The sequence below is a fragment of the Camarhynchus parvulus genome, chromosome 9 (genome assembly GCF_901933205.1).
Source record: "Camarhynchus parvulus chromosome 9, STF_HiC, whole genome shotgun sequence".
Taxonomy (NCBI): Eukaryota; Metazoa; Chordata; class Aves; order Passeriformes; family Thraupidae; genus Camarhynchus; species Camarhynchus parvulus.
The window spans coordinates 7,920,708-7,948,332 of record NC_044579.1 but is presented as its reverse complement, the minus strand read 5'-3'; the positions used below and the strand labels follow the sequence as shown (position 1 = coordinate 7,948,332).

Genomic DNA, 27,625 nt, shown 5'->3' with positions numbered 1-27,625 from the left:
AAAAACCCCTGCTGTTAAAAGATCCTCTCATAATGTTCAGAATATTCACATTTGACTATATACCTCTCAGGGGCTTCTGGGTTTTTTAACTGCAAGCTCAAGTTTCTGCAAAAGCTTGAGAAAAAGATTATTAACAATGCATTCTAAAGCACCAGATACTTAAATTACTTACTTCAACAAAAAGTATCAAGCAAACCCAGTTTTAGCTGAACTGCAGTTTCTAGGCCAAAGGGAACAATCAAATAAAAAACCCCAGAAAACAAAAAACCCACAAGAAAACCCCTTGCAAGAAGCCAAATGCCACAATCCTGACTTCATTTCCTTTGTTCTCTTCTTCACTATCATTTAGATAATTCATGCTTTAGTTATGCCCCTGTCTTATACACTGGAGTTACCTGATGCAAATGACTCCATTTGTAAAAACTCTAACTTCATACATTATGTCAGACAAATTGGAGAGACAGACAAATCATAATTATCTGAATTTAATTATACCCTATGAAAATACCATGTCTGGTCCCCAGACCATCAGCTACTTTTCCAAAGGTGCAAAGTATGATCTGAAATCTTGTGTAGACAGATACACATCTCCAGGGGAACGGCTGCCTGAAGAGAACATAGAAATTATAACATTAACAACTGGTTCAGCTTCTAATACCTGGCAATTTTATACAACTTTAGATCTAGAAGCTTGGTAAACAAACTTGTGAGCTCTCTCTTTTCTTGGGAACACCAATTTTGCTTTTTGCACACACTGGGGGTGGGGGGTGGGGAAAGAGGGGCAGTTTGAAGTCCTCTTGTAAAAGGGAATTCAGAACAACACTTAAAAGTATCAGAACTGATCCAGTCAGTTACAAAGAAAGCAACAAGAGATATTTACCTTTTCTGTATTCTTAGGGTTTTTTTAAAAGAAATAAGTCTGTTTATTCAAAACAAATTTTACAAAACAACTGTCTTTCTGTGGTACAGAGCAAAGTTTAAGAATAAATATTGAATACTTTGTATAAAAATTAGTAATATCAAAGGGAAACTGATGCAAACCAAACAAACAGATTAAAAAAATAGCATTAAATATGCTGTGCAACAATGTCAAACTCTTAATGAGGAGTGACCATTCAGGCTGCTACAGTTTTATTTGAAGTAAAACCGATCAGCCCTGCATTGGAGCACTGAGACTATTGTTAAAAAAGATTCCTGATGGAAGTGTACAAATCTTCATTTGTGTTTAGAACCAGAAAATATGAAGTTTTCTATGTCTCTTCTACTTTTTGAAAGGAGTGCCTTCATGCTTTCCTTTTTATTCAACAAGCAACTTCTTTTCACTGCAGCAAAAGAAAATGCATACTACAAACATCAAGGCCCTTTTAAGATTAAGAAACAATCCAAACAAAGCTCAAACCAACTGTAAAACAAAGTATTTCAATGGTCAAAATGGTGATTTTCAGATAATTGCAACTACATTTAAGCAGCATTTTAGATGTTAGCTAATTAAAGCTACTTAAAGATTACCTTACTTTTGCATGTATGAGTGAAAACAAATCCCAACACGTAGATATGCTGGAAGACTATAGTCTTACTAGCACATTTTGGTTGCATACTGCATATGAAGACCCTCTTTCCCTTCAGTGAACAGGGTGGCTTTTCTAGCAGTGCAGTTTTGCTGTGCAGCTTTGTTGATTTAAACGGCTCACAAGAAGTCAGAAATCTGATGAAGCAGCTTTCCTTCAAAATACAATACTTCCTCTATATGTGCATTTATTTTCTCTGTATGCAACAGGTTATAAATATCTACATCCCCAGTACTATTATCCATTTGTTTAGGCAAGAAAGGAATTGGATTTGTTCCTGAAGTATAGCTGTTAAACTCGTCAGTTGTTCTGACAACGGATAAATGATTTCTTTGTCAGCTCTTTATACGCCCAACATTTGGGATCAGTTAGGAATCTTATTATCTTCCTTCTGCAAAACCAATGATAGAAAGTTACATGTTTGATTTAGTTCCAGTAACTACCTACCCTCCATCTGAACAGCTTAGAGAACAGTCAGCAAGCTCACTCCTGGATGCTGTCTGCACTGACAGATGCCATTATCCATTCAAACCAGAAAACCTGCAGCACGGCTCCAAGAGCAGTAGCAGTTAGTTACACCAAGTTTACTACTCACAGCTTCAAACTAGCAAGTCCTGTAAAGCTGCCACAGGTTTGGCAATTAGCAACTAAGATATCTGTCCTGAGAGTCTGTGGAAGCACCATGACTGAGTTGTGCAAGGACTGCAGGCAGCCTACGGCTCTGCAGTATCTGTATGGCACCACAGGACAACTCATAAGGGCTGCAGTTTGCACATCACTTAGTTCTGTTTTGGCTTACAAAGCACAGGCATTTTGTTCCTTTGCAAGTGATATTAATGTTGAGATATATTCAAGGTACAGGAGTTTGTGGACACCAACAACCCTGAAATTTTGAAGACAATTTTGACTTCAGGAGAAATATTTTAGTTATTATGATTTGTGTACTGAGTTTGTGTGAATCACCATCTCCCTATCCCTTCAATCCAAAGTCAAAGGTTGTACAGAAAATCCCCTCCCTCTCTGTTAGTACAAGCATGAAATTTTGGGGTTTTTTTAAGTCTTTAAGTCTTTACCTAGCTCTAAGTAACATTCCCGGGGACTTCTGCTTGCTTTTCACCTCTAGAATACTGGAAAACAGAAACATTATTAGAAGAAAACTAACTTAACTTATTTGCTTATTAAAGATTGGACTTTTTAAATGTGCTGATTCAGTCTTCGGAAGACAGAGAACTATTAGCCCAACCAGTCACATGAGTGGTATTCGGTTTTTTATAGCTTCAGGTTCTAAAGGGGGTTCCTTTGATATTTAACCACCAAGTCAGAGGGCATCCAAATACTGTTTCCCTATTTCAAAGATTTAGGCAGCTTTGAGAAAAAAATTGTAGCAGGTCTTCACTTCTAGCACTCACTGTTCGTCAACTGTGCAGGTCCAGACTGACTTTGTATGAAGCACTGAGAAATGGTGAATATTTGTAGAGAGTTTACACTACCTTAAACTACTGTGATAGTCTCATTCATCAAGTCAGAAGTTCCACTTTCCTCATGCTTTGAAAGGTCTACTCCATTCTGATATAACAGGGGTTTTTTTGCCACATGCCTTAGTTCACATAGCTTTTATAAAAACCATCAAGACTTACTGACAAGTTCAAAGAAACGGGTATTTTCAACAAGCATTTCAAAGTCTAGAAGTCAAAGTCCGTTATAGTTCACTTATAATCCAGACTTGCATCCCTTGAAGAGTGTAAAAGAACAGGCTACAATGTAAAAAGTACAAATACAACAGGAGAGCTATTCCAGTAAGTCTCTGAACAGAATCTGGGACCCTGGCACCATCTTCTTCCTCTCCCTCTGCCCACCCCAAGTATTCACGTGTAAATTTTACCTCTTTCCATGTTTACATACATTTTGGATAAACACCTAAAATGTTGCTCTGTCTTGGCTCAGTGGATCTTCAATGCAGATATTCAAGTATTAAGAAAACGCAGCTGAACAAGGATACGTGTCCACATAGTACAGTTTACAGAGAAGCACAATATTGACTAGTCTGCAGTACATTCTACCCCAAATCCCTGAAGTAATCTTTTTAACTTTGGGATCTGTAGCCTGCTTCCAGAGCTGGCGAAGATCATCTACGTGTCCATGAGATGTCATCATCTTGTTATAAATGCAGGGATGATATGGAGCCTTTCCTTCCCCAGAAAAAAATACATGATATTGTGGTACAATTCCCATTTTATTGGCACAGAGACCCATGAAAACATCATCTATATAAAGACTTGTATTCAGAGTCAATGAAGCCTCATAGACTTTAGCTGCTACATCATTTGATATTACATATGCAGCTCCTGCTGTGTAGTCAGGGTAAGAGGGCCACTGGTACATTTCATATGGAACATAGTATTTGCTCCTCCTGTCTCTTATGGGAGGGGATCCGCGATGGACACGACCAATCCAGAGATCTTGAGCACCCATTTGTGTGAGGCTTTGGAGATAAGCAATGAGATTTGGCATATGGATAAATATGTCATCATCTGCAGACATAATGAACCTGGCATGAGGACAGTAGGCATTCACCCAGCTAAACTGCAAAAGCAATTTAAGAGTGAGATTGTGAAAAGTATCCAAGAAGTCTTGCTGAATCAAATCCTGGTACTTCTGGTCTTCGAGCTCAAGTTCTCTTTGCTGCTGTGTTTTCTGCAGATGGTGTGTTGGTCGTCCTAAAGCAAAAAGCGTTTTAATGTTGGCATTAAGTTGAGAACGAACATACTTTTCATCACCCCAAGTTTGTCTGATTGCATCCCTTCGATAACGGTTTTCAGGAGAAGACTTCACAAACAGTAGGAGAAGGACATCCTGCTGCTGACATTTCTCTCTGTGGTTGATCAAGTACTGGTAGCTTGATACTCTGTTCAGGTTATCCCTGCTGATAGACAGGCTGTCATTCACAAAATGGTAGCTATTTATGAGGTATCTGTAGGAATAGGACTTCATATGGCTCACAATGTGATTATCAAACGGTATCCAAAAAATCATGAGACACAGTATGAAGCAAGTGGCACATAGCTGCAAAAAATGGCATTTTCTGACTCTTCTGGGACTAACAAACATTCTGATGCAGTTTTTATAATCCTTATTCTTGTTCAGGATCAGTGTTTTTACAGTGCCTGTGTTTTAGTTTAATAGCACAGTGTCACCCTTCAAGACCAGTGTCCCTTGTAAGGCATGATGTCTTTCATTCAGTATCCTTGTGAAGACAGCTTTGTTCAGAGACTTCACAAGTCATCTTTCTCAAAATACATTTTTCCTTGATTGAAAGAACACAGGCAGTTTTGAAAAAAGAGACTTGCAGATGAGTATTTTCTCTTTGGGGCATCTTGAAGCAAACACTACAGCTCTAGCCAGAACTTCTAGTGTTTCTTTCCTTCATGAAGATGAACACCTGCCAATTCTGAAGGGGGAGAGGAGAAAACTTTAAGTGAGCTGTTATTAACACATTTGGTTTTAGGTTTGGTCATGGAAATGAGCTGACTTCTCACTGCCCATCACCACCCACATACACGTCTGTCCCACTCCTCAAAATAACAAAAAAAGAGCCGACTGGCAGCGAGTCAGAGGCGGTCAGTGGCCCGGAGCAAGTTTGTGGAGACCAGTGAGAGAGGAGACTGATACAGAAACCTCTTTCTTAGAAAACCCCCAGTGCCGTTAGCCGGCAGACGACAATCCACAAATTGCCTTTTGGGCCGGCAGTCTGCTGAGCCCGGAGCCGGGCGGAGCCCGCGACTGCTTCCGGCCAGCGAGCGCCGGGCCGGCGCTCGGGGTCGCCTGCCGCGCTCCGTGTCCCCGCCTCTCTGCCCCCTTGCCCGCACCGCTCCTTCCCCATCAGCCCTGGGGGCGCCGCGGTGGCCTCGTCCCGCACCTTGGTGGCCGCGAAGCCTCAGGCCGGCCCCGCCGCTCCGCCCGTCCCTGCCGGCCTGAGGGGAGCGGCCGTTGGGCCCAACGGCTGAGGGGCGCGAGGCGCCGGCAGCCCTCGGCGGCCGTTACCGCCAGGCCCCTGCGGGTACCCCAGCTAGGGGGACTGACACACGGACCGACACACGGACACGTGGACACACCGACACACGGACTCTGCATGTATGCCCGCACCTTCAGCCACTCGAGCTAGGGGGCACACGGACGGACACATGGGCACACAGACACACGGGCTCTGCACGTATGCCCGCACCTTCGGTCACCCGAGCTACCGGGACACACGGACTGACACACAGACACACAGGCTCTGCCCGGCCCGCACCTTCAGGCACCCGAGTTACCGGGACACACGGACAGACACACAGACTCACTGGCTCTCCCGTTAGGCACCCCCGCCACAGGTACACCTCTCGACACCGCTCACACTTACAGCGCTACTGTCTCTGCTACCGGCCAGGGTTTAAGTGAAGAATTTAAAGCACAAAAAGCCACCCAAGTTCAGCCTTCTTGCCCTGCACGTTAAAATTTGGTTCTTGTAGCCAGAGTTGTCTCTGCTGTATAATAAACAAGAGCAGCCTGAAGTAGAAACAACTTGTTCATTCTATAAAAAGCCAAAAACAGCCATCAAGCAAGAAGTGTAGGACTAGCACCATAAGGAATGACATCCCACGAACTAAGCACTTGCTGCATGGAAACAACCCCAGAAGCAAGAGAACACAAACTATCACTTTCAAGTCAGAAGTTATGTGCAACACAAATATTTTGAGACTCTTAGCCATCTGAAGTCTTACAACCAGAATAGCATGATGAGAACACAACAGAGTATACAGTGATAAGAATACCTGGGGCAATTTTGTGGTGCTCCAAGAAGGGGACCAGCTGCTCAAAATGGAAACTATGCATTGGTGTACCCGAGGATTGCAGATTGTAATGCATAACAGAAAAGCTGTATGGGCAGTTTGGTGAATAAAAGTCAGTCAGCGCTTTTTATAGTATCAGTTTAAACCCTTTTTATTTTGGAAACATGAAGTTAAACAATGCACCTCAGAGTTATAAACTCAGCAACTTTACAATAGAACACTATTGCAAAGCTTACTCTTGTTTTAGATGAAGCACAGGGATGCAGACAAGCTGGAGTGTTATTGAAATCCCAACTTTTGGTGATTCCTTTTGAAGGAGTGGGTCTGAAGCTACCAGGTAGTCAGATTGTTCACTGCCCCCATGATAAATCTTAAAGCAGAGGACTGAAAGCAAAAGGAGCACAAGGCAATCTATTTAACCACCTGAAGCAAAGTTTACCTTGGTAAACACAGGGATACTCATCACCAAATAAAACTTTTTAAGATTACACTTGGATAAGAAGTTCGGGAAACAGTCTGCAATCGCCAAAGTCATCTGGTAAAAGGAGACAACAATCAACACCACAGATAAAAAGGACATGGTCACTGCAAGCTAGTAGTGAAACTAACCTACATGACAGTTATTCCCCACTAGGGAAAAAAACAGTCTCCAGAAAAAAAACCAAAACCACCACCAACACTCAAACCAAACCCACACACCACCAAAAAAATCCACCACAAAACACATCATGGAAATAGCTTTAAATAAGGAGCAGGTAGCAGAGGACAAGAGGCATGTGTAGACTCAGTTTTCTGCTCCCTAGCACCCTTTCCTGAAGTCAGGGATGCTGGAAAGAGAACTTAAACTTTTCCTATGAGGAAAAAAAACCCATAAAATTAACTGGCTAAGGGCTGGAACAGTCTGGTTGTCATTTCCTTGTTCTAGTTCAGTGGAATTAGATGAACCATTAGTAAACAAATTTGTTCAGAACTCTCAGAAAAATACCTCTCAGGTAAAATTTTAAAATGCAACTATAGATGAGCAATACTGATGAAATTTAAGAAGGTCTAAACCCACTTGCCCATCCCTCCAAAAAAGCATGGAGATGTGCACTGAAGGTACAAATGCACAAGTAGAGTCTCTTTGATTGTCAGAAATTTTTATAGTCCATTTACAAGACCCAGCCTTTGGACTTAGTCACGTTGTCCTTCCCTTAACCGGAAAGCAGGTTGAGACACCACCGGTGCTATTTGCTGCTATTCAAATGTCATCATTCCAGGAAAAGAAAGCAATCCAACTCATCAATGTGTTCCCCCTAGCAAGAGGAAACACCACGGAACAGAGATAAAACCGTGCTTGACAGTCATTATTTTCTGACCGTAATTAAGATATTTTTTCCTCTTGTTGTGCATTTTCTTGCTTGTGGCTTGAAAGCTGTTAGATCCACTCTAACACTGGAGAAAGATTGTAAGAACCACGGATCCATACACAGTTCCTGTAACTGCCTTTCTTTCTGGCAGATTTAAGATTAGAACTGCCTGTGGTATTTCCCCCAGTTTCAAGTACTGCAGGCTTTTGCCATCCTGTAGCAATCCTGTCTTTGCTAAAGGAGTTTGTTACTTAACCTTTCAATACTTCCACAAGCATGACTCATTGTAGCAACTGCTCACTGCTGCACTTTCTGTGTTTTGCATCTGGAATATATTCTAGGGTGAAAGAGGAGCTGGCATAGTTTGACTTGCAAACTCAACAGTTTGTAGAGTGACCACTATGGAAAAGCAAATCCTTAGGAACGTACTTTGACTTTTGGAAAAAGTCAGTATGACATTTATTTCAGGATAGAAGTAGATCAATTTTGGAATGTCAGCTAAGGAGAGACAGACAAGACACATCCTAAAGACACCCTAGACACGAGACACCAGAGGCACAGACCCTCACAGGAAGAACCACGAAGAGACAATGTTTACACAAAGACATCCAATGTGGAGATTTTTTTCCAACTAACACCAGCCTGATAAAAACCTAAACCCAAAAGATCAACTAAGACTGCCCAGAGAGAACATCTCAAAACTTTCAGCTACAAATTTTGTCATGTGGTACCATACACAAGCTGGGCTTCAATACACCACGTCCTGGCATGACATGTATTTTAGGACAAAGATCATAATGTGTAGTTATTTTTCACTCTTCCCATCTAGGACAGAAGATTAGTTCAGGTCGCAAGTGGCTTTGCCAGGATATACCAGGAAACACTATTTTAACTAGAACCATTTTTTACAATCAACTTGTAGCAACTGGCTCTTTCATATCAGCAACTCTTGGTTAAAGTTCAGAAGATTTACCAGAAAGACTGAAGACCTCAAAAGTTACCTAGTTCCAAACAGAATTAATCTGAAGAGCTGCTGCTTTCTATGTTCATGTTTTGTCCTTGGCTTTTGGGGACAGCCTCACAGTCACTCTGGCCTCTCATCCTTACCACGCCAACTTTCCACAGCTTGCAACAGCTCTGGAGTTTATATAGTTGCTCAATAATCCAAATTCAGCTCCTCCCATCCTCTTACCCCACAAAAGCAACCTGCTGAATCCCTGAAGGAAATATCAGAAAGTGGCTAATTGAGGTCAGGCTGTGCCTAACCTAAGTGCACAATAGGACTCAAGGGTTTTCTTTTGTAGAACCAGATGTAACATTGTATCTAATGCTTACAGTCCTTTAAATTCTAAGGCTACTGCCAGGCTCTGGTACCACAGAAATTTTGAAGCCCTAGGACAGGCTTTTGCTTTAAGGTCAGGACAGTTCTGTCACATGAGCTACTCCATATCAGCTTGTTTGACACTGGAGTGGATGCCCAGGTTAGAAGGCACATTGTAGAGATGTGTTTCAGCTCCTGTTTCAGCTGCACTCCATCCTGCTTGCTCCATCCTGATGTCAGATGTGACATGAGATGTCCTCTAAGCTGCAACATCACTTCTACAGCACTAAAGGAATGTGCCCAGCCACAGAGGTGACAGAGGCAGATATGTGGCAGTTAAAGCTGCATGGGCCAAGATTATCACTGCCTGGCTTTAAATTCAGAGAGATGTGTCAAGCCTAGTGTAAGGATGTAATCCTGAAAAGAGTGTTTTGGATTTTCTTGAAGCTTTCAAAATCTGTTTAGAAAGGGGCTATGGGGTCCAAAGAACACATCTTGATATGTTTCATTTATTAAGTAGAATATGTTTTATTTATTAAGTAGAATTCAAAACCTTTTTTGCTGTGTTTGAAGCAATTTCAACAGTTATAATTCCTGTGAAATTCAACTCTCCCATCTCTAGTATTGATTATGTACTGTTTACACCCAAAGTCCAAAGAAAATCTAGTCAAGCTGATGCATCAAATAAGCCATCAAAACACAAGTTTATCAAGAGTTTTCATTATGATTGAGTAATTGAAGATGACGAAAGTACGTGTCTAAGTTAATGGGGGCAAAGCCTGAATGGACTTTGCTGCTTACAGCTTTAGCTACAAGATTATGTAACCCAGGTTCCTCTGATGGTTTTTCTGTTGCTGACATGTCTTCACAAGTCATGTTATCTGTCATCTCTTCCCAAGCCTATGTCCTCCTTCTCCACTTCCCATTTTTTAAAAACTTCTTATATATTAAGCATTTATATATTAATCTTCAAGTTCTTCTTTTATGTGAGCTTTGCCACAAAATGAAGAACAGCTTCTGGCACTTCTGGGACTTCCTGCCATAGTGACAGATGGTCACATTAGGGGAAAAAAATGCAGTAAGTTGCTTAGCTAAGGCTGCCATCCTACATAGTTTGCAAGCACCAAGATGAAAAGTCACGAACAGCCTTCAAAGCAAATAATTTCTAAAATGTAAAGACTTCCCCTGTTACACCTTGTTCTGTCCAAACTGTTGAGAACTGGAAGCCAATGCAGACAAGTATTCTTTAGGAAAACATGGTCACAATGGCAATGGAATTTACAAAAAGAAACAGTCCTGTGCTCCAAAGAGCTATGAAAAGTTTAGGATCAGGTCACAGATGTTGCATCAATAAGGAACATAATGCAGCAATGACTGACGGTCGCTTTGCAAATTTTGTTTCAAGTACATATAATCCATCTTCTGCAACTTCCAATGCAGGCCTCACCTGCGAGGTTTTGAGTTTGCCTGCAGCTCCTACTCAGGGTACAGTTTCCTGGGATGGCTCAGCAGCATTCTTACATACTCTTTGTGTTGAGCACTTCTCCGGTTGAACAGACACCTGACTTTCCATGAAAGTGAACATCCAACACTTTCCAAAACACAAACTCCTTAAATGATTCTGAAATTGCTTGGTCAAGAGAAATCCCCTTATTAAAAACAATGGGCATTGAAGCACAGCACTTTGTCCAGGGAAGTTCTGTATCTGAATAACTACAACACCACATAGAAAAATGAGCCTTTTGAAGCTGTGCCCAATTGCTGATTCTCACTGATGGCTAAAATTTGCAATGGCTGAGCAATGTTGGCAGAGAAATTAAAAGGATGGCAAAGCTTTAGATGGCAATTGAGTAAAGCAGTTCAATTCCTTCAGGGCTGGAAGCAGAAACAGGTTGTAAATGCTTAGCACTGCCAGGAAGCAGCTAATTGCCAATAGAGATTTCAGTTTCTACAGAGGTTTTGCACTTACTGTAACTATTGGGTGGAAAGAAAGAGAATTATTTCTTCTAATTTTCCACTATTGGGTGGAAAAAGAGAGAATGATTTCCCCTAAAATGAGCTGAAACTTCCCAGCTGTTACAAGCCAATGCAAATGGACACATCTGCCAGGAAGGACAGATTTGCCTTCTTAAATGGCTTTTATCAAGATCAGTTGTCCAAAACAGCCACCATGGAGATGGCAGGAGAAGAGCAGGACCACATCTTTCAAGCATCAGTCTACATTAGCCTGCAGTTCTCGGTTGTTTTAACCTCCCATATCCACTGCAGACTTTTCCCCATACAAGCTAGAAAGAAGGACAGCATTTTCCAGAATGAGTCTCCAAAACATGAGTCATTTAGTTCAAGGGATTTTGCATAAAATGCACAAGCACCAACATGAATTTTTTTGCTTGACATGCAGCAGATGAGGTAAAAAGAGCCTGTTCTTTCACTGACAGTAAGGATAATATTCTGAAGTTTCTCTCTGTCAGTGACATGACTGAGGCCACATGTCCTCATGTTCTGAGAGGAGGGACTAAGTTAAGCACTCAATTTCCACACAGACAAGTCAGAACTCTTGAGACTCAGCTACAAAGGGTGTAGTGGCACCTATTTTACAACCTACCACATCTGTTTTGGCAGCAGTGAGCTCTAATGATGCACTGAGCAGCAGTTGGAATTTATGTAAGTTCACTTTCACAGTGCCAGCATTTAAAGACATGACTCTGGCACACATTCCTTTCTACTCCCATGCACCAAAGCAAAAAGAGGTAGCAAAGAGGTAGAGCACATTAACTGCAGCTGTTAATGTTACCCCATTACTACAGCCTCTGGAGAGTCACCTCCCTCTCCATCTAACAGTAGATAATTTCTGTTCGTGTTTGGAGTCTTATCTGGAAGCTTCTGTGCAAGTGGTGCAATGAATTTTCTAGTGATTATAATATCACTTACTCCCAGGATATTATAAACACAGCTTGCCTGCAAAAGTGGGCAAGGACCACAAGAGGCATTACAAAGGGCTCACCACTACTTTCTATCCCACATTAGTGTATTCACCTCTTTACAAAAGTGGATTGCAGACAATCTTGCAAGAAGGACATCCCATTAAACATGGCATGCTTTGAGCTGAACATGGAAGAAAACTATTTTCCCCATACTAGAGAAAGCAATTGTGAAATATCAAGCAGTTAAGGGTCCAGTATAAAACTCAACACTTGAAGATAACAAATTAAAAATTCCCTAGTTAGGCATTAATACTGAATGTCCCTGTTTCATAGCATGTTCCAGTTGAAGAGCTGCAACATCAGGGGCCCACCTAATCAATAATTTTTTCAGGTGCCTGTTTTAAGTAAGCTCATTCAAATATTTATTTGCAGCTTGGTTTAGAGATGTTATTTCCTGCCTATTTTCCCCACAAACCCAAGGTGATTTCTGTTCCAGCCTGCAGGAACAGAAGATAAAGCTGAACAACTATTTGAAGCAGACTTTTTCCATGCTAGCTGGCAAACTAAAAGAGGAAGTCAAGTTTCAGACTGACACAACTAACTGTAAGACTAGTTCAAGTTGCCTTTCTAGGGCCTCTCAAAAACCTTTCTTTTGCCCAGTAAGAATACTTAAAAATAATGCAGTGACTCAGAAAGTGTGTGGAGGGCTTGTTTAAACCGAAGGCTAACACCTTTGTACCATGGCCATTTCTAGGTTTTAAGATTTTAATTTCAGAGTAAATATTCTCTTATCTGCTTCCCAGTCTATCCCTCTTCCTCAGACAATACTGTAGCCTATTAACCTAATTCAGCATCAAACTCCAAATGGATGTCCCACACTGCAGCAAGAGCTTGGGTGTTGCATGGGCCACTACAATGTAGGCACTGAGGCAGGAAGACAGACAAATGAGAATTTGTAAGTTCAGTTTTAGATTAGGATGTAGTGTGTTTTGTGCCAAATTACTGTGTTTTTCTCCTTCAATTAGACCAGTGATGATAAAACATGTTGGAATTAAAAATGTCAAACATGCTGGTTAACTTGAAGGGTGTGGGAGCTGATGGGTTTTCTTAGTGCTCTATTAGATTAACTCTCTCTGTTCTGCACTGAAGTTAGCACAGACCAGAGGTGAACTCTTGAGTCCACATAGCAGAGTATCATCCCATCAAGACTTCCCAAATCATCTCAGCTGCTCTCTTAAGCATGGCTCATTCAACTCAGCCAAGTCTCTTGCTGACTTATCATCCAGGGACCATTTATGCTCTACAGACAACTGATCATGAGTCCTGCATCACTCTTCTGCTTCAAATCTTTTCCCAAACCTACAAGTAGAGCCCAGGGAGACAAATCTTCAGGTTTGCTTGTAACCTGCAAAGCACATCCACAAGAATTTGAGGAAGCGGGGTTGCAGAACACTAATGCTCATTCCCATCCTAGGATCCTTTTAGTAGAACCAACTAAAAACTCTTCCATCAACCAGGAACATAGCTGGTTGTCAGTTCTGTTGTCAGGGAGGTATCCAGGTCTGCAGTTTCAAGGCCATGTTTTCCCCACCACATGCACACACCCAGCAAGCACAAGGTCCAACACTACACTGAATCCACCACGCACTTATGCACACAGGTCTGGTAATTTAAACTATAGCATCAGCCTAGAAAGGAAGCTGCTCTGTGGAGAAAAACAATACTTCTATCAACATCTAAGGATGCACGTGCATATATAATTAATTATAAAAAATGAGCTTTCTGATTAATGATAATGAGGAAGAGAACCTCTTTAAGATGACCCCTAATGGTTCATCCCCTCCCATGAATGCGGTGGAGCTGCCACTACCACAACACTTCAGAGGCCTCCTCTTGAGATCACCAAGAGCAAATATTGCCCAAGCCACTCCATCTTTCTGTACACCCACAGACCTACATGCACTTTAGAAGAGACAGTCACTGCCCAGTGTTCTTTGGGTCTGAACAGAGTCTGCTCTTGTTCATCCTCACCCCCTCCCATTCACTGCTGTGCATAGCTACCACCAGCACTTAAGCAGAAAGAGAGAAATGCCGTATTCTGCTCGAGGCTGAGGGAAGAGGAAGGTTGTTAATGACCCTGTCTGCTTCTTGCATAATCCCATCTAGTGGGTTGTCTTCTTTCATTCATAGGAAATGCATCTATTTGAATCAAGCAATCAGCCTGTCCGATCACGCATTCATTTCTTGTTTAGCATTTGTACTGCAGTTATTTTCTTGAGAGATTAATTACCATTTGGGGTAGCTCAGCAGTAATTTGATAAAACTCTGCAGATGCTGTGTAAATTTGAAGTTTATATATACTATATACACACACACATTTTCTATAAAAGCATGAAGTACCAGTCATTCAAGATATACTAGCAGAAGTTAAAAAACACATTTTTAACTACTTTAAAATTAAAGTTACACAAACAGCACCTTAAATTCAACTAGAGTCACTCTAACTTGAGGCAAATCATTATCTAGAAATAGGAACACGTCAGACTGTCCATTTCTCCTAACTTCCAGCCTTTAATTCTGAAGGCATTCACAGTTTTCAGAGACCAAAGAATAGCCCGAAACAGTTGTAGCATTGAAACTGAAGAAAGAGGCACAGGAGATAGTTTGAGTAACCAAACTCCTAAACAAACAAGCACTATCCAAACCTGTAAGATTCATGTTCTCCAATCTCTATTTGTAAAAAAAATCCCACTTCTTGGGAAGGGGCTGTCAGTTAGGGGAGAAGGTTATATAAGCAAAGTTTTGCTGTTATAAGTGTACTTGAGGAGCTGGCCACCAAAAAAGACCAGAGAGGATAACGCTTCACCACTGATTTAGCACTTCTACGACATCTGGATTCACCTATCCAGCTATTCTTTTCTATTAGTTTAGTAGTGAAATGTTTAATTTTAATTATTTTGTATGATTATATAAGTTTCAAGGTTCTCATGTGGTTTGCACATTTTAAAGTTGTCAAGACAGTCGAATATCTCACATAACAAACTGATCGTTCTTTGAAAATTTAAAAACAGAAGGCTTCTACATGCATATTCGGGATGTCCATGATTGCCTCAAGCCAGCCAGAAAGACGTAAGCATTTCAGATTTTAGGATAATGTGGATCGAGAACCATCAGCATATACAAAGGACCTGCAGATTGGCTGGGATAATAGCGGTGCAAGGCTTTGTTTAAGCCTGTCTGCAAACGGGGTGGGATGAATTCCATTAGTCCTCTCCTACTTCTGTGGGAACTAAGGAGAATTTTGGCTTTTATACAGCCTCTTCTGCAATGCAACAAGGGCAGGGATTGAACAGGAGATACTTGCCTGCTCTTAGTTTTTATTAAATATGGGGAGCGGGACGAGCACAGGCTCATGGCAAAAAAGCAAAGCAAAGCAAAGCACCCCTCCTTCCCCACCCCATGCACTTAGGAGGAACACAGAGCTGCAGCTGTTGAGGAACAGCATCCTGCAGTTCCAGCTCACCATGGCTCAAGTGCCCTCCCTGAGAGCTGCTAACAAGCAGCCAACAAACCACAAAACGGAGGGCTAACCAGAGTTCCTCAAGATGCAAATCAGATAAGAAAAGTCAAACGAAGGAGCTGCTAAACACTCCCAATGTGTTTAATAAGGAGTGAGATTTCTCCAACGTGACAGTCTTTGTAAATTAAATGAAGGAACTAGTGCATTTGCATTTAAGCAGAAGTGCTTGTCTCGGCTTAGGAGAAAGGGATAATAGATGACATTAGTCAATAACATCACGAGCCAGTAAAATAATATTTTTACATATATAAAAATGTATGTCTGTTGTATATATGTATGTATATACACATACACACTTCTTTGCAAGATTAATATAAGGCTAAGAATGTAACAAACTACATACAGCACTTGCATACACACAGCACCTGATTAGGAGCTGCTGTGAGGACAGTTTAGTGGAACGGAGTTAAGTAGAAACTACAAATGCAATTCAATGGGACAGAACCACAAAACATCAGTCTGTGGACTGCAGAAGGAAGCTACAAAGATGGGAGCAGAGGCTTGCAAGGCAGGGATGACTTAAGGATGACTTAAGAACAAAAAGCAAAGATGTCGCTAAAGAAGCCTGATCGTTCTAGAAAGTTGAACTTGGAGAACAATGCACTAGAAAGCCAGTAGTTACCACAGGACTTTACTCAGGGCTAGCTGACAAAGCAGCCGGAACCTCAGCAAACAATTAGTCATAAGTATGGTACCTTTGCCGCGCTTATTACCTACTAGAAGGCTTCCTACTAAAAATGTAGTGAATAAATATGTTACTGGAAAGTCGGGAAAGTTACAAGGAAGAAAGCACTTTGTGTGAAAGCACTTTTTGTGGTTTTAACAGTAAAACACATGGATTGCACAGTCTGGTACACAGTGCAAAGTTAAAGACTAAGCATCCTTTAGTTAACTAAGTCAAAAGCAGAAAGTTCATCCTTCCTGTTTCATATTCCTTACAAAAACACAGCTAATCGAGGGCTGAGGGCACAGGGCTGCAGCGCTGTCCTCCTCAGGTCTTAGTGGGAGTGAGACTGGAAGAAACAAATGATGCAGGATACAATGGGAGAAGAAATGTGAGCAGTCATAGCAGGCCAACAGCATGTTCAATTTGAAGAAACTTTCCTTAGCTCTAAATGCAAAGGACCAAATAAATCCCTTCCTTTGCTGCCATATCCCAAAGCACCTCCAACCATATGCTCGTTGACAAAAGATGTTCTTTATTCCCAACTTCCTGCCTTACCAGAGTTAGTGAGGTTGAGCTGCTGCACCTGAAAGGTGATCATGTACCTTCAGAGCATGGCAGCATTCCTGGGAGTTCTGAGCGACAATTTTTTATTCAAGTTTTAAACCACATTCAGAAATCTGGAGTTGGTACCAGACAGTCAACCTTGACCTCATGAAACTGCTTTGCAGAAAGCCAAGGCAGGAAATCCTGCAGCCTGTGGTCCTTGCAGTGTGTACATGTATGTCCCACTTCAACAGCCCTGCCAACTAAGTTGCTTTTGCTTACAACAACATTCCCTTCTTCTGAGGTCATCTGTTTGCAGGTTGTTTAAGCATCCTTGGGATTGTTAGATTTTCTGAGTTATTTGGTCATGTAGCAGCCACAGCATGTCCAAGCCACAATTCTGAGTTGAAGATCAGGCTACACAGCCAGACAAGCAACAAGTAAACTTCAGGACTGGTACAGGTTCATTCTAAAATGTTGCAATTCCCAAATCAAGGCATGTCATCATCCTACTTCTATGCATGGTGGTAGTTTCCTCATTGACTATAAAATTTAAGTCAAGTGTCATCTTTCAAAGATCCTTCCACAGCATTCTCCCCTTTGCTGCCAGGGGCAAATGTCCTACATGGAAAACTTATGATAGAGTGGAACCTCTAGTATCCATTGCTATTATTTCAGTGTTTGAAGACTCAGGAATTCACAGATCTCAGTTTAGGATCTGGACCACAATCTCCCAAATGATGCAAAGAATCCAAATATATGTCTCCTTTATCAGAGAAAAATCCTACTTTCGCTTCTGACCAACCTGACAGAGGTGGGCCATGCTGCTTCCACAGGAATTTAAAGATTAGTTATTACTGAAGTTTGCTGAATAGTGAGATAGCCTCACTTGAGATGTGCACATCCTAGGAAGCTAAGGAAGGTATCTGACTAAACTCTGCAAGTACCATGTGGAAGGAAGAGCTGGTAGTGCAATGCTCGTCCATCACAATAGTGCAATGCTTGTCCATCACATTCTGATTTCCTCCACCTCTTTCTGCAAGTCCCAAGTCCCAGCCAGACCCACTGCAGTAACAGCAATGCCACAGGGGCTTTCCCAACAACAAAACCCCCTCAGTACTTCTGTACTTCTAGTAATCAACATCTTCAAGGTAGAGGATTACCTAGACAACTGCTCAGGCACAGAGGGATAAAGCCGTGGCAGAGGCAACACTCAGTACATCCTGGATGCTGTAACACTGCAGGTGCAGAGTGACACCAAACACATCAGCCACTGGCATTTCCAATGATAAGCCATGACTTGCAGGGTTTTCCACATGCTTCTCCCTAATCTGTAGGTGAATTACCATTCCAAGCATCAGTACTCACTCCTCCAGTTTGGCCAGATGTCAGAGAGATTGTCCCAACTGCTGCTTTGGGCACCAGGAGCAACCAGTTTGTTTCTCAATAATTTCGGATCTCAGAGAAAGCAGAAAGTGATACAGTTTTGTTTCACTCAGTGGAAAACAACCATTAAGCAGAATTTCTAAGCAGAAAGACAAGCAAAAAAACTCCAAACCCCTTACCTGCAAAAAAAGCCCACATTTTTACTGCAATACTACATTTCTGTATATAATAGATGGTGGACTTCTATGAAATTAGTTCTGGGAAAAACAACCAGTTATTTCCATAATGCCAGAGCAACACACAGCTCTATGTGACAGCCCAGGCTTCTGGGATACTGCTAGAATATTCCATAGCTGTTATCAACAGTGACTTACTGTCTCCTGCCCTATTCAACAAAAAACCCTTAGATTGCAACTATTTTTCCTTTTAAAAAATAATCCGTTCATTTTCTAGACCCTTTCCCTTTCCAACTGCTAGAAGAAATGCAAGTACCGAGGAGAAGTGAGACAAGACAGCATCATACAAATCAGGTTTCAGCAGCTGCACTGGTAGTTTCAACACGGCTGCTAAGAGATCCTCAGGCATGCGCCTGGGTAGTTCGGAGTTGAGGATGCTGCAGCACGTACCGAGTTCTGCACTGCCTTGCCGAGTCAAGATAGTTACAGGGCTTCTTATCATTGTCTTGCACTCCATGTAGTTGCTCACACCGGCATCTCCCATCTCGGGTACTTCCAAGATCTCGCGCAGAAGCAGTTAACGAAGCTACTGTCCCCCCAAGAGCTCAGGTGTTTTCTGTGCTCCCCGCAGCGCGGATGAGGCTCTGCGGTTCTCCCTTTCCTGGGGTCCCGCCGCCCCCAGCCCGGCCGAACCCGCGGCTCTGCCCTGTGCCCGCCTCCCGGCGCGGCAATAAGGGCATCCCCAGCTCTCCCGAAACCTTCGGAACCCAGGAGAACGGAACATACCGGCAAAGTCGCGGGCTGGAGGACACCCCGCTGTCCCCACGGGCTTTCCCTCCCGGCAGCCCCGCGGTCCCCAGCTCAGTGATGGAGATCCTCCCCACCGCGCCTTCCCCCGTCCCCGTCCCCCGGAGCACCCGCGGAGCCCGGGAGCGGCCTGGGAGGGGCGGCAGGCAGGGAACAGCTTCCAGGCATGCGGCTGCGGGCGCCCCTTCGGGGGAACAAAGGCGGGAGCCGGCGGGCCCGTCCGCGCACACCCCCCGCCGCCAGCCTCCCCCCTCCGGAGCTCCGCAGCCTGGCCAAGAGCACAGACAAAAAAAAAAGATACTTTTTTTTTCAAGCTTTGCTTCGCGCAAACGCCCTTTTTGAAATCGTTCAGTCTCCTTCTTTTTCCCTAATGTGATTTCTCCTGCCGATTTTTCCTGCGGGGTGCCCAAACACTGCTCGGGGCGGAGGCAGCTCCGTGCCCACGTTCCGAGCTCAGCAGGCGGGCGGCAGCCCCGGCGCTCTCGGGGGCGCGTCCCCGTGTTGCAACGCAGGGCTGCGCGGAGAAACTCCCAGCTGGATCTGCGAGTTTCTTGTGTGGGAACAGTGGAGGGGAAAAAAAAAAATCCCCACACTTTTCCTGCAGAAAAAAAAATAGTTTGGAGGAATAGGAAGCCGGGAGGGGCTGCTGGAGCAATGGGCGGGAGGAATCGGCGCGTCTTTGAATGGGTTGTTTCACCGCAATGCTCGAGCGGCCGCGAGTTTTCCCTCCAAGGCTCAGGGCATGAGAAAGACCCTGAAAGGACCACAAAAAGCCTGAAAATTTTCTGGCCTTTTTTTTTTTTTTTTTAACATAATCGACTGCCAGACAATCAAAGGTTTGGGGAGAAGCAGCTAAAAGTTACGCAGAACAGACATCAAAACTACACTGAAGTTTGGGTCCCGTTTATCACAGGAATTTGAAATCCCAAATCCCAACAAGACCCTTCTTTAGGACGGGAGGGGGGCAAGCGCGTAAGGCGATAATGGATGCGGTCCGCACCGAAACCCTGGAAACAAAGCAGTTGGAAAACTCGTTTGTCCAAAACAGGGAACCGCAATTCCTGAAACGCGGATAAGTGAGACACCCTCCTCCCCTGAACAGACCAGCTCTTACAATCCCTGAAGCCAGGCAGAGAAGAGAAAAATAGCATTTAGAAATTCGGAATATTTTCGCTATTTTAATTACCCGGCACTCGCTTTAGCCATCAGAGGAACCAAGAACCCGGCTGCTCTCAGTTCAGAAAGCGCGAGGGGCAGCGGGACGACACGCAGCAGAGATCCCCGCGCCTCACCTACCGAAGGGGCCGGAGAGCTGCTTTCTCCTCCGCTGGCTTCCCCGGGCGGCAGGGACGGGCCGGGCCACGGCGCTCCCCGGCAGCAGATGGGCTCCGGGCCCCGGGAGCCACCGGCTCCGCCCCCTGCGCCGCGCTCCCCGCGCCCGGCCCGGGCTCCCGGCTCGGCTCGGCTGTCCCGCTGCTCGCAAACACCCGGCCCGCCCGCGGCGCTGCTCCCCGGGAGCTGGGCACCGTGACACCGCAGTGTGCAACCTGGGAAAACTCCGCCATGCGCTGACACTCACAGTGAGAAAAGTGATGTGCTAAAAGTTCTAAAGCACTTATATCTTAAAAATTTCTTAGGGGACGCCATAAAAGTTTAACTAATTGCTCCTCTAAGTCTCCGAGGTGCCAAATAACATCTTATTGCTGCGAAGTTAGTTTGTAGGTCACAGTGGAACTTGTTTGTCTCACTTTGCTGTTGGGAATCTTCAGAGGAGTGAAAAAGAGCATGATTTAGGGTTTCTTTCTCTCCTCCACCTTCCCTACAAATCTTGGTGACTTCCTTACACCAGCCTGGGGGGAATACCTGATTCATTGAAGAACACCAATAGTGAGTCAGTCTCCATTGGGCACTAGGACTGGGACAGAAGTGTTTAAAAAACAAACCAAAGAAAGTGCTATGAGCCTACCTTCATCGAATACACTTTTGCCAAACTTCTGTAAAGAGAAAAACTGGGTTAAAAATGGCATTCAAATTCACTTGAAAAGCCACTACAATGCTTTGTGTAATTTTACACAAGTGCCTTCTGTAATTTTATAGAATCACAGAATCATAGATTTCTCATTGTCTATAAATATCAAACACAAACCCATTGTGTATCTCCAATTCTTTCACATGACTGTGATTGATCTGAATCATTCCTGACCTCATCATTGACTTCACAGAAATTTAACTATTGCATATCATGACAGTTAGGACCTGTTTGTCACTTTGCAACCATAAATCTGACAACATCTTTGTGAGCCAAGGAATTGTTTTCTTTTCACACACAAGAGAGAAAATAGAGATAGGAATACTATTGTCAAGGTCACCCAGCAAAAGTAGAGCAAGGGTAAAACCTGAGCAGCTGATGATCTTGAGGAAGGATGTGTTGTTTTGCAATACAGGTTTTGCTTGGGAAGCTTCAAGGCCTAAGGAGTTTTTCACTTGATCTCTCCTTTCTCCTGTTGTGTGTCTTAGTATGACTAAATACTTTATAGCAGCCTTCCCAGACTTTTCTGTGTCTGTTTGATTCTGGAGTAAGACGAAATATAATTCTGTGCAATCCTCAGTTCACCTTAGAAGGAAAAGTTTGTAGGTCATTGTGGAGATTTGACATGTTTTCTGAGCAGTGTTTAAATAACAATAGAAATAACCTTATAAACAAAGCATCATTCATTTTTCTTACCAAAATGATAATTGTTGGTTCCTTCCCTAGTTCACAAATGTGATGGGGCTTTTTTTTCCATACATTATTCTTCTTTCTTACTTTTAAGTGTCATTTCTGCATTATCTGTGTCTGGATAATGCAGCTTCCAGAAAATAGAGCTTCAATGAGTCTCCTTCTCAAAATCAGGAGATAACTTTAAAATTTAAGGTATGTTTATGTGGAAACATCATTCAGACATAATTACAAGATTTGAAGAACTGGTGCCCTTCCCCCTTCCCCCTTCCCCCTTCCCCTTCCCCTTCCTTTTTTCTCTTTCCACTTTCCCTTCCTCTTTCCACTTTCACTTCCCTTCTCCTTTTTCCTTTCCACTTCCCTTCCCCTTCCCATTTCCTTTGTCTTAAACCAAATCTTGTTCAGTCCTCTGTTGACATACAACTTAGAAATTAAGCTCCACCTTTTCTTTTTTTTTTCCCAGTGATGCTGGTAGGGAGAGTTTCTCAGAGCACCACCCTTATTTGTTTATAAATTACATTTAAGCATCCCTTCTCAGCCATCTCAGGCCCACTGAGCCCTGGCAGAGGTGCAGAGCTGGTTGTGTCTCTAAGCCAGCAGAGCAGGAGGCAGCAGTGTGTGGCTGGCTGCTGTGAGAGGCCCCTCACACATGGTTTTCCCCAGGAAACCTGCCCTGCTGTAATCATGCTGCCCTGCACACACAGGCTCAGGTCACCGTTAGAGAGAGCAGCGTGGTTTATCAGTGTAAGGATGTGGGACAGTGCAGTTTGTAGGGATGGGGGTTTAGCCACACAGCCTTTCCATTTCACTCAGTCCATCACACCATGGCACCAGTATCAACCTAGGTTGTGGGTTTGGTTCCTCTATGGGCCACTCATTGGCCTCACATCCAGCTGGAAACCCCAGGCCCTATTTCAGAGTAAATAATGAATTGGTAAGATTCAACAGAACATGGAGAAATACCTAGATGTTACTGCTTTGTAGAATGGTTTGTAAGTCCTGAAGATTTGTGTTGAGGTGCTGTGCTGTTATTGATTCCTACTGTATAAGCAACATGGTTTAGCTCTTGTTGCCCAGTGGAAGAGGAAGGTTGGAGGGATCCATAAAATACTTTGTAGCACAGAAGCCTGCTTGCCAATGATGTATTTGCAGAAGGAGGTTGGCATCAGAGATCTGTCATTTAATGCTTCTGAGCCTTTGAATCTCCAAGGAGCCCTGAGGAAGTGCTCTCAGAGGGGTTGTGCTTCTGGCCCAGCTGCTGCTGTGTTCATCCCACAGACCCATCCCAACAGGAGGGACTGGCATGATCCACCAGCTCTTGTAGTGTTGTCCAGTGCAGCCCAGTATAGCCCAGGCCCAACATCCATGAGAAGAGATGTTCCATCAATGGAAAGGCAATCTAAAAATACAGAAGCACAGTTCTGTTTGATAAGCCAAACCAGCATCTTTCTGTGTATCCTTGAGGTGCTTCTTGTATGAGAAGTGTGAAAGTCTTTCACAACCACATGACTGTGCTTAGACTGTAAGTGTAACAGAGCTGGGCATTTTTGACAAAATTTCAAGCAAGGCAACCCTTTCTAGTTCATTTGCACAAATGGCTGTAGGCAGCTTGTTCCTGCAGCAAACTGGCCAAATCATGCATTGCCTACTTTGCTGGGATATTATTCTACTTATGCACTAGTGTTATTGTTGGGAAATTATTTGGTTGGTTGTTCTGTGGTGTGATTTTATGGCCGGAAATCTGATTCATAGCTCTATTCTGAAAATAGTTTCACAACCAGTCTAAGCTCATTTAGGGCTGCTGCTGAACCTTTTGCTCTCTCTTCCCACACCCACCTCATGTAGTCCCTTCGTGTCCCTTTTACAGGACTGGCACCTGAGCAGCTGGTGTGACCTTTTTTTTCTTTTTTGTGAGGTTGGTTTTGAGTTGGGTCATCTCCTCTTGCTCACCAGTTTACCTGAGTGTGCATGCTGGTGTACACTCACTGTCAAATGTGAGCAAGGGAGCAGGATGGAGTGACTGGGAGCATACAAAGATGCTCAGTTGTTCCTTTGTAGTTATGGAGTGGATAAGCTGATCAAGAAATTCCATCCAGAAAGCTGATATTGGCAATCCCCAGCAGATATGAAACTGAATTTCCTGTAAATTTGGAATATTTTTCTGGTTGATTTGCTTTGGATCTGATAAAACAGCATTTTTCTAGTCCACTTCACAACAAGGGCTGGGAGACTGTTGGGCAGTGTTAGTGCTTCATTTTGAAAACACAGAAGTATGACATCTGTTCCAGGGCTTTCTGACCACAGTTTCACTCTTTCCATAAGATGACCCCCCCAAATCTTGCATGTGGTTTTGATGTTCTCAGTGAGTGATGGCCTTGACAGAGATCACTTACAAGCCCAGCGATGTATATCTTGAAGTGATTGGTGTTCCGTGGCAGGAGTTACAGTGTTATTCATGTTTCATCTTCATTCAGGTCTATTACTGCTGAATAATAAGCTGACAATTGCAAGGCATTGGTGGTTTTGTACTCAGGTGAGACATGTCACATAAGCAGCATAACCCCTCCTTTCTGAATTAAATTCTCATGAGACAGTAACCTCTGCTACATTTATATTCAGATAGAATTAACTTCATGAATGACCAGTTCAGGGTTTGAAGTCTGAGGTACTATTTTTGTGACTTTAATGAAAGAGAGTCAAGTTTAAGACTAAGGAGTGGTCTCAGCTATCATGTATGCATGGAGCACTTCTGTACACATGCAAAATAATCTCCAAGCATGTACACAGTCCAGACTCATTGCTTGTCCTCTGAACATGCACATAAAGTGTGCTTTACATACTGAGGAAACCTGTGGAGCATCTGGGATCACTTCTGCACACCAGCAGTTAGCTGTCACTTTGTGTATTCACATCCTGGGCTGTGCAGCCTGTGTGCTTGAAGGTGCTTGTCCCCTTAAATGACAGGTTCCAGTTGTAGATTTGGATATTATTTAAGTTTAGAATCCTTTAGATTCAGTGTATCTTATTATCTGGGTCTGGGTTATTGATCTAACAAGGACTGGGACCTCCAGTCTGTGCATCACCCTGAACATGAGAATAAGTTTATCACTGAATCATCAGGTTGTGTGGGGAGAGCAGGACAGCACTTCTGCCCTGGGTAAAGAATTAGAAGCTATTTTCAGAATGAGAATATTGTGCCAGAGCCCTATTCTAAATCAGCAGTAACAAAGTTGTGCTGACATTAGGTCTGGGAATTGCTAAATTTAGGTGTAGACTGGTGTCAAAAATACTAGTAGCTCAGGGAGTGCTACTGAAAGCTTTGGTGTCCAGGTGCTTATTGTAATCATCAGAGCTGTGTATGGCAGGAGAGAACTAAGTTTCCTGATTTCATTAGCTATTGGCCAAAGATGCAGAGCTTCTACAGGAGGCAGAGATAAATATTGGAATTATAGAATAGTGTGGGTTGGAATGGACCCAAAAATCTTGTAGTGCAACTCCCCTACCATGGCCAGGGAACCTTACACTAGAAGGTAAGAGCCCCATCCAGCCTGGCCTTGAACACTTTCAGGATGAGTAATCCTCAGCCTCTCTGGACAACCTGTTCCAGTGCCTCACCACCCTCACAGTAAAGAATTTCTTCCTGATATCTCATCTAGATCTGCCTTCAGCCAGTTTAAAACCATTGCCCCTTGTGCTGTCACTACAGGCTTTGGCAAATGTCTCTCTCTTGTAAGTCCCCTTTATATTTTAAAAGGCCAAAGCCCAAAGTCTTTTATTTTCCAGACTAGACAACAATTTCCCCCCTTTACATAAGTAAGATCCGTTGCCAAGGTTTCCATTCAGTGTGTAAATGAATGGAAATACATATATAACCTGAATGTAAAAATAGATAACAAATTTCATAAAATAGTGTAATATAAGACTTCTGTTACAACTGAAAGAAGGTGATTTTGGTGTGTTACAGGAGCCCAACAGTGTGTCCTTCCAGTCTAATTTCCAGGCTCATGAAAACTTCCAGCTGGTAGAGGGGAAGAACTTGGAGTCTACATTTTAAAAGACAAACCATGTTCTTGACTTTATCAATAGGCACAGAGAGCTGTTTTCTTTCACCAGACTTAATGAAAGTTAGTCAGCAGGAGAAATTTCAAGAAGCCACAAGCCATTTCTTGTTTGCCATTCTCTCTTTCAACTTTTACAAAATCTTTGTTTTCAGAGAAGTTTCCCTGTTGGACAGATTGGCTCCAGCATTTACAAGTCTAATTACAGCCTAAAGGGTTGGGAAGATCTTTGAAGTGAAGTGTATGCTGCCATGTAGGGAGATCTGGCTGCTGATAGAAATCTGTGTAGAATAGCAAGAGGAGATTCATTCCTACTAGAGTTCCAAATATTTCTGGGAACTGGGAAAATTTTTATGAACAGCAGAAAAAAATTCTTATTGTTACAATACAGTAGTTGACTGAGTGTTCTGGAGGCTTCCTGAAATCCTTGTCTCCTTGTGTCCTTGCTCCCAAAGAGTCTGAGAGGTAGAGAAAAGCTGAAAAAGGCACTCTCAATATGTTTTCTTACAAAATTTGCACTTAATCGAATGTCAAAGAGCATTAAGCAGTCACTTCTGCTATTATCTCTCATACCTGCTTGCTATTGGATACTAAGGTTATTTTAATGCTCTTCAGAAATTCCAGAAATTCCTCAACTTGTTTTCTGTGCAGTTGTTCTGCTGCCTGCTGGCTCTGGGCAGGCTCCTGGAATGCAGCTGGCCGCATGCACATCCTGGATGGTCGGTTTGGTTTAGGCACAAGGGGTGTTTAGCATCAGAAGTATCTTCTGTCTCATCCCATGTCACAGAAATATATGTGCTCCACTTGAAAAGCACTGAAAATTTCTGCAAGCACATAGTCAGTGGGCAGCGATCTCCCTCCTCTTCCTCTGCCTATCCAGGCCAGGACTAAAGGTCTGCTCCCTGACACCCCTGATCCAACTCAGGCTTTACAGAGCACATGGAAAGAAAGGCAGCTCTGTGTTGGCTTAGGACTGGATGCATCTTCTCTGAAGAAGCACAGGTGGACTTGAAGTTTTATGTGTTTGTTTCTCTCTTAACTGTAGCTTGTTCACCTCCATAAAAATCTGGCTTTGCTCTGACATGGCAGTCGATAGTCCTTTGCCTTTATGTGTTTGTATAATACATAATACCTCAAAATCCCTGGTAACACAGGGAGCAGAGCAGAGGAAATTAGCTCTGTTGTCAGTGTTATCAGCTGATGGATGGGGAAGGAGAAGGAGAGGCACTGGTGTGATTTTATACCACCTAGGTTCAGATGGTGCTGCTTTCTCTGTAACGGGCAGAACAGTGACAGTCTCCAGCTGGGAAACCACTGGAACAAACCAGGAGCAATCACAGCTCTTTGAGTGTAAAATTCTTCAGACAGCTGCCAAAGCCTTCCCTTTGCACATTCACACCAGTTTCAATGGAGTCTGTTTTTAAACTGTAGTTAAAAACATGCAGCTCCTGTGTGTCAATTAGCTCATGAAGGAGTGCTGAGCACTTCACATTGTTATTTGCAACAGCACAAAGAGCACGTCATGTTGCCTAATCAGATGTCAGTGACTTGCACCCACACTGGGCTGATCTAAATAATTGCACGGTTTGCAGGACAGCAGCAGACAGGACACAGCAGATGGGAGATCACTCAGTCCCATGTACTGAGTAATTCAGTGGAGCAGTGATTTATCAATTGCACTGTGCAGTAAATCGCTGC

The 27,625-nt window shown here is 43.1% G+C and overlaps 2 protein-coding genes across 17 annotated transcripts in view; one reads left to right on the top strand and one right to left on the bottom strand.

The window, feature by feature from the left end:
• The window catches only part of MCF2L2 (MCF.2 cell line derived transforming sequence-like 2), a 151,903-nt gene that overhangs the window by 74,609 nt on the left and 49,669 nt on the right, over window positions 1-27,625 (top strand). The gene's annotated exons all lie outside the window — the stretch shown is intronic.
• Window positions 785-20,623, bottom strand: B3GNT5 (UDP-GlcNAc:betaGal beta-1,3-N-acetylglucosaminyltransferase 5). Of its 10 annotated transcripts, XM_030954021.1 has the most exons (4): window positions 19,452-19,941; window positions 18,794-18,905; window positions 18,150-18,239; window positions 785-5,016 (listed from the first exon to the last, which is right to left on the bottom strand). In XM_030954021.1, exon 4 carries the CDS (start codon window positions 4,674-4,676, stop codon window positions 3,540-3,542), a length of 1,137 nt encoding a protein of 378 aa, XP_030809881.1. In that variant the 5' UTR covers window positions 4,677-5,016; window positions 18,150-18,239; window positions 18,794-18,905; window positions 19,452-19,941; the 3' UTR covers window positions 785-3,539. The 10 variants fall into 10 exon arrangements, with proteins under 10 accessions (XP_030809881.1, XP_030809879.1, XP_030809887.1 ...); XM_030954019.1 differs by lacking the exon at window positions 18,150-18,239; XM_030954029.1 differs by lacking the exon at window positions 19,452-19,941 and having other exon boundaries at window positions 4,679-5,016; window positions 18,794-19,096.

Bases quoted from the DNA above. Each gene is read 5' to 3' on its own strand.
- B3GNT5 (XM_030954027.1), bottom strand. From the start codon at position 4,676: ATGTTTGTTAGTCCCAGAAGAGTCAGAAAATGCCATTTTTTGCAGCTA.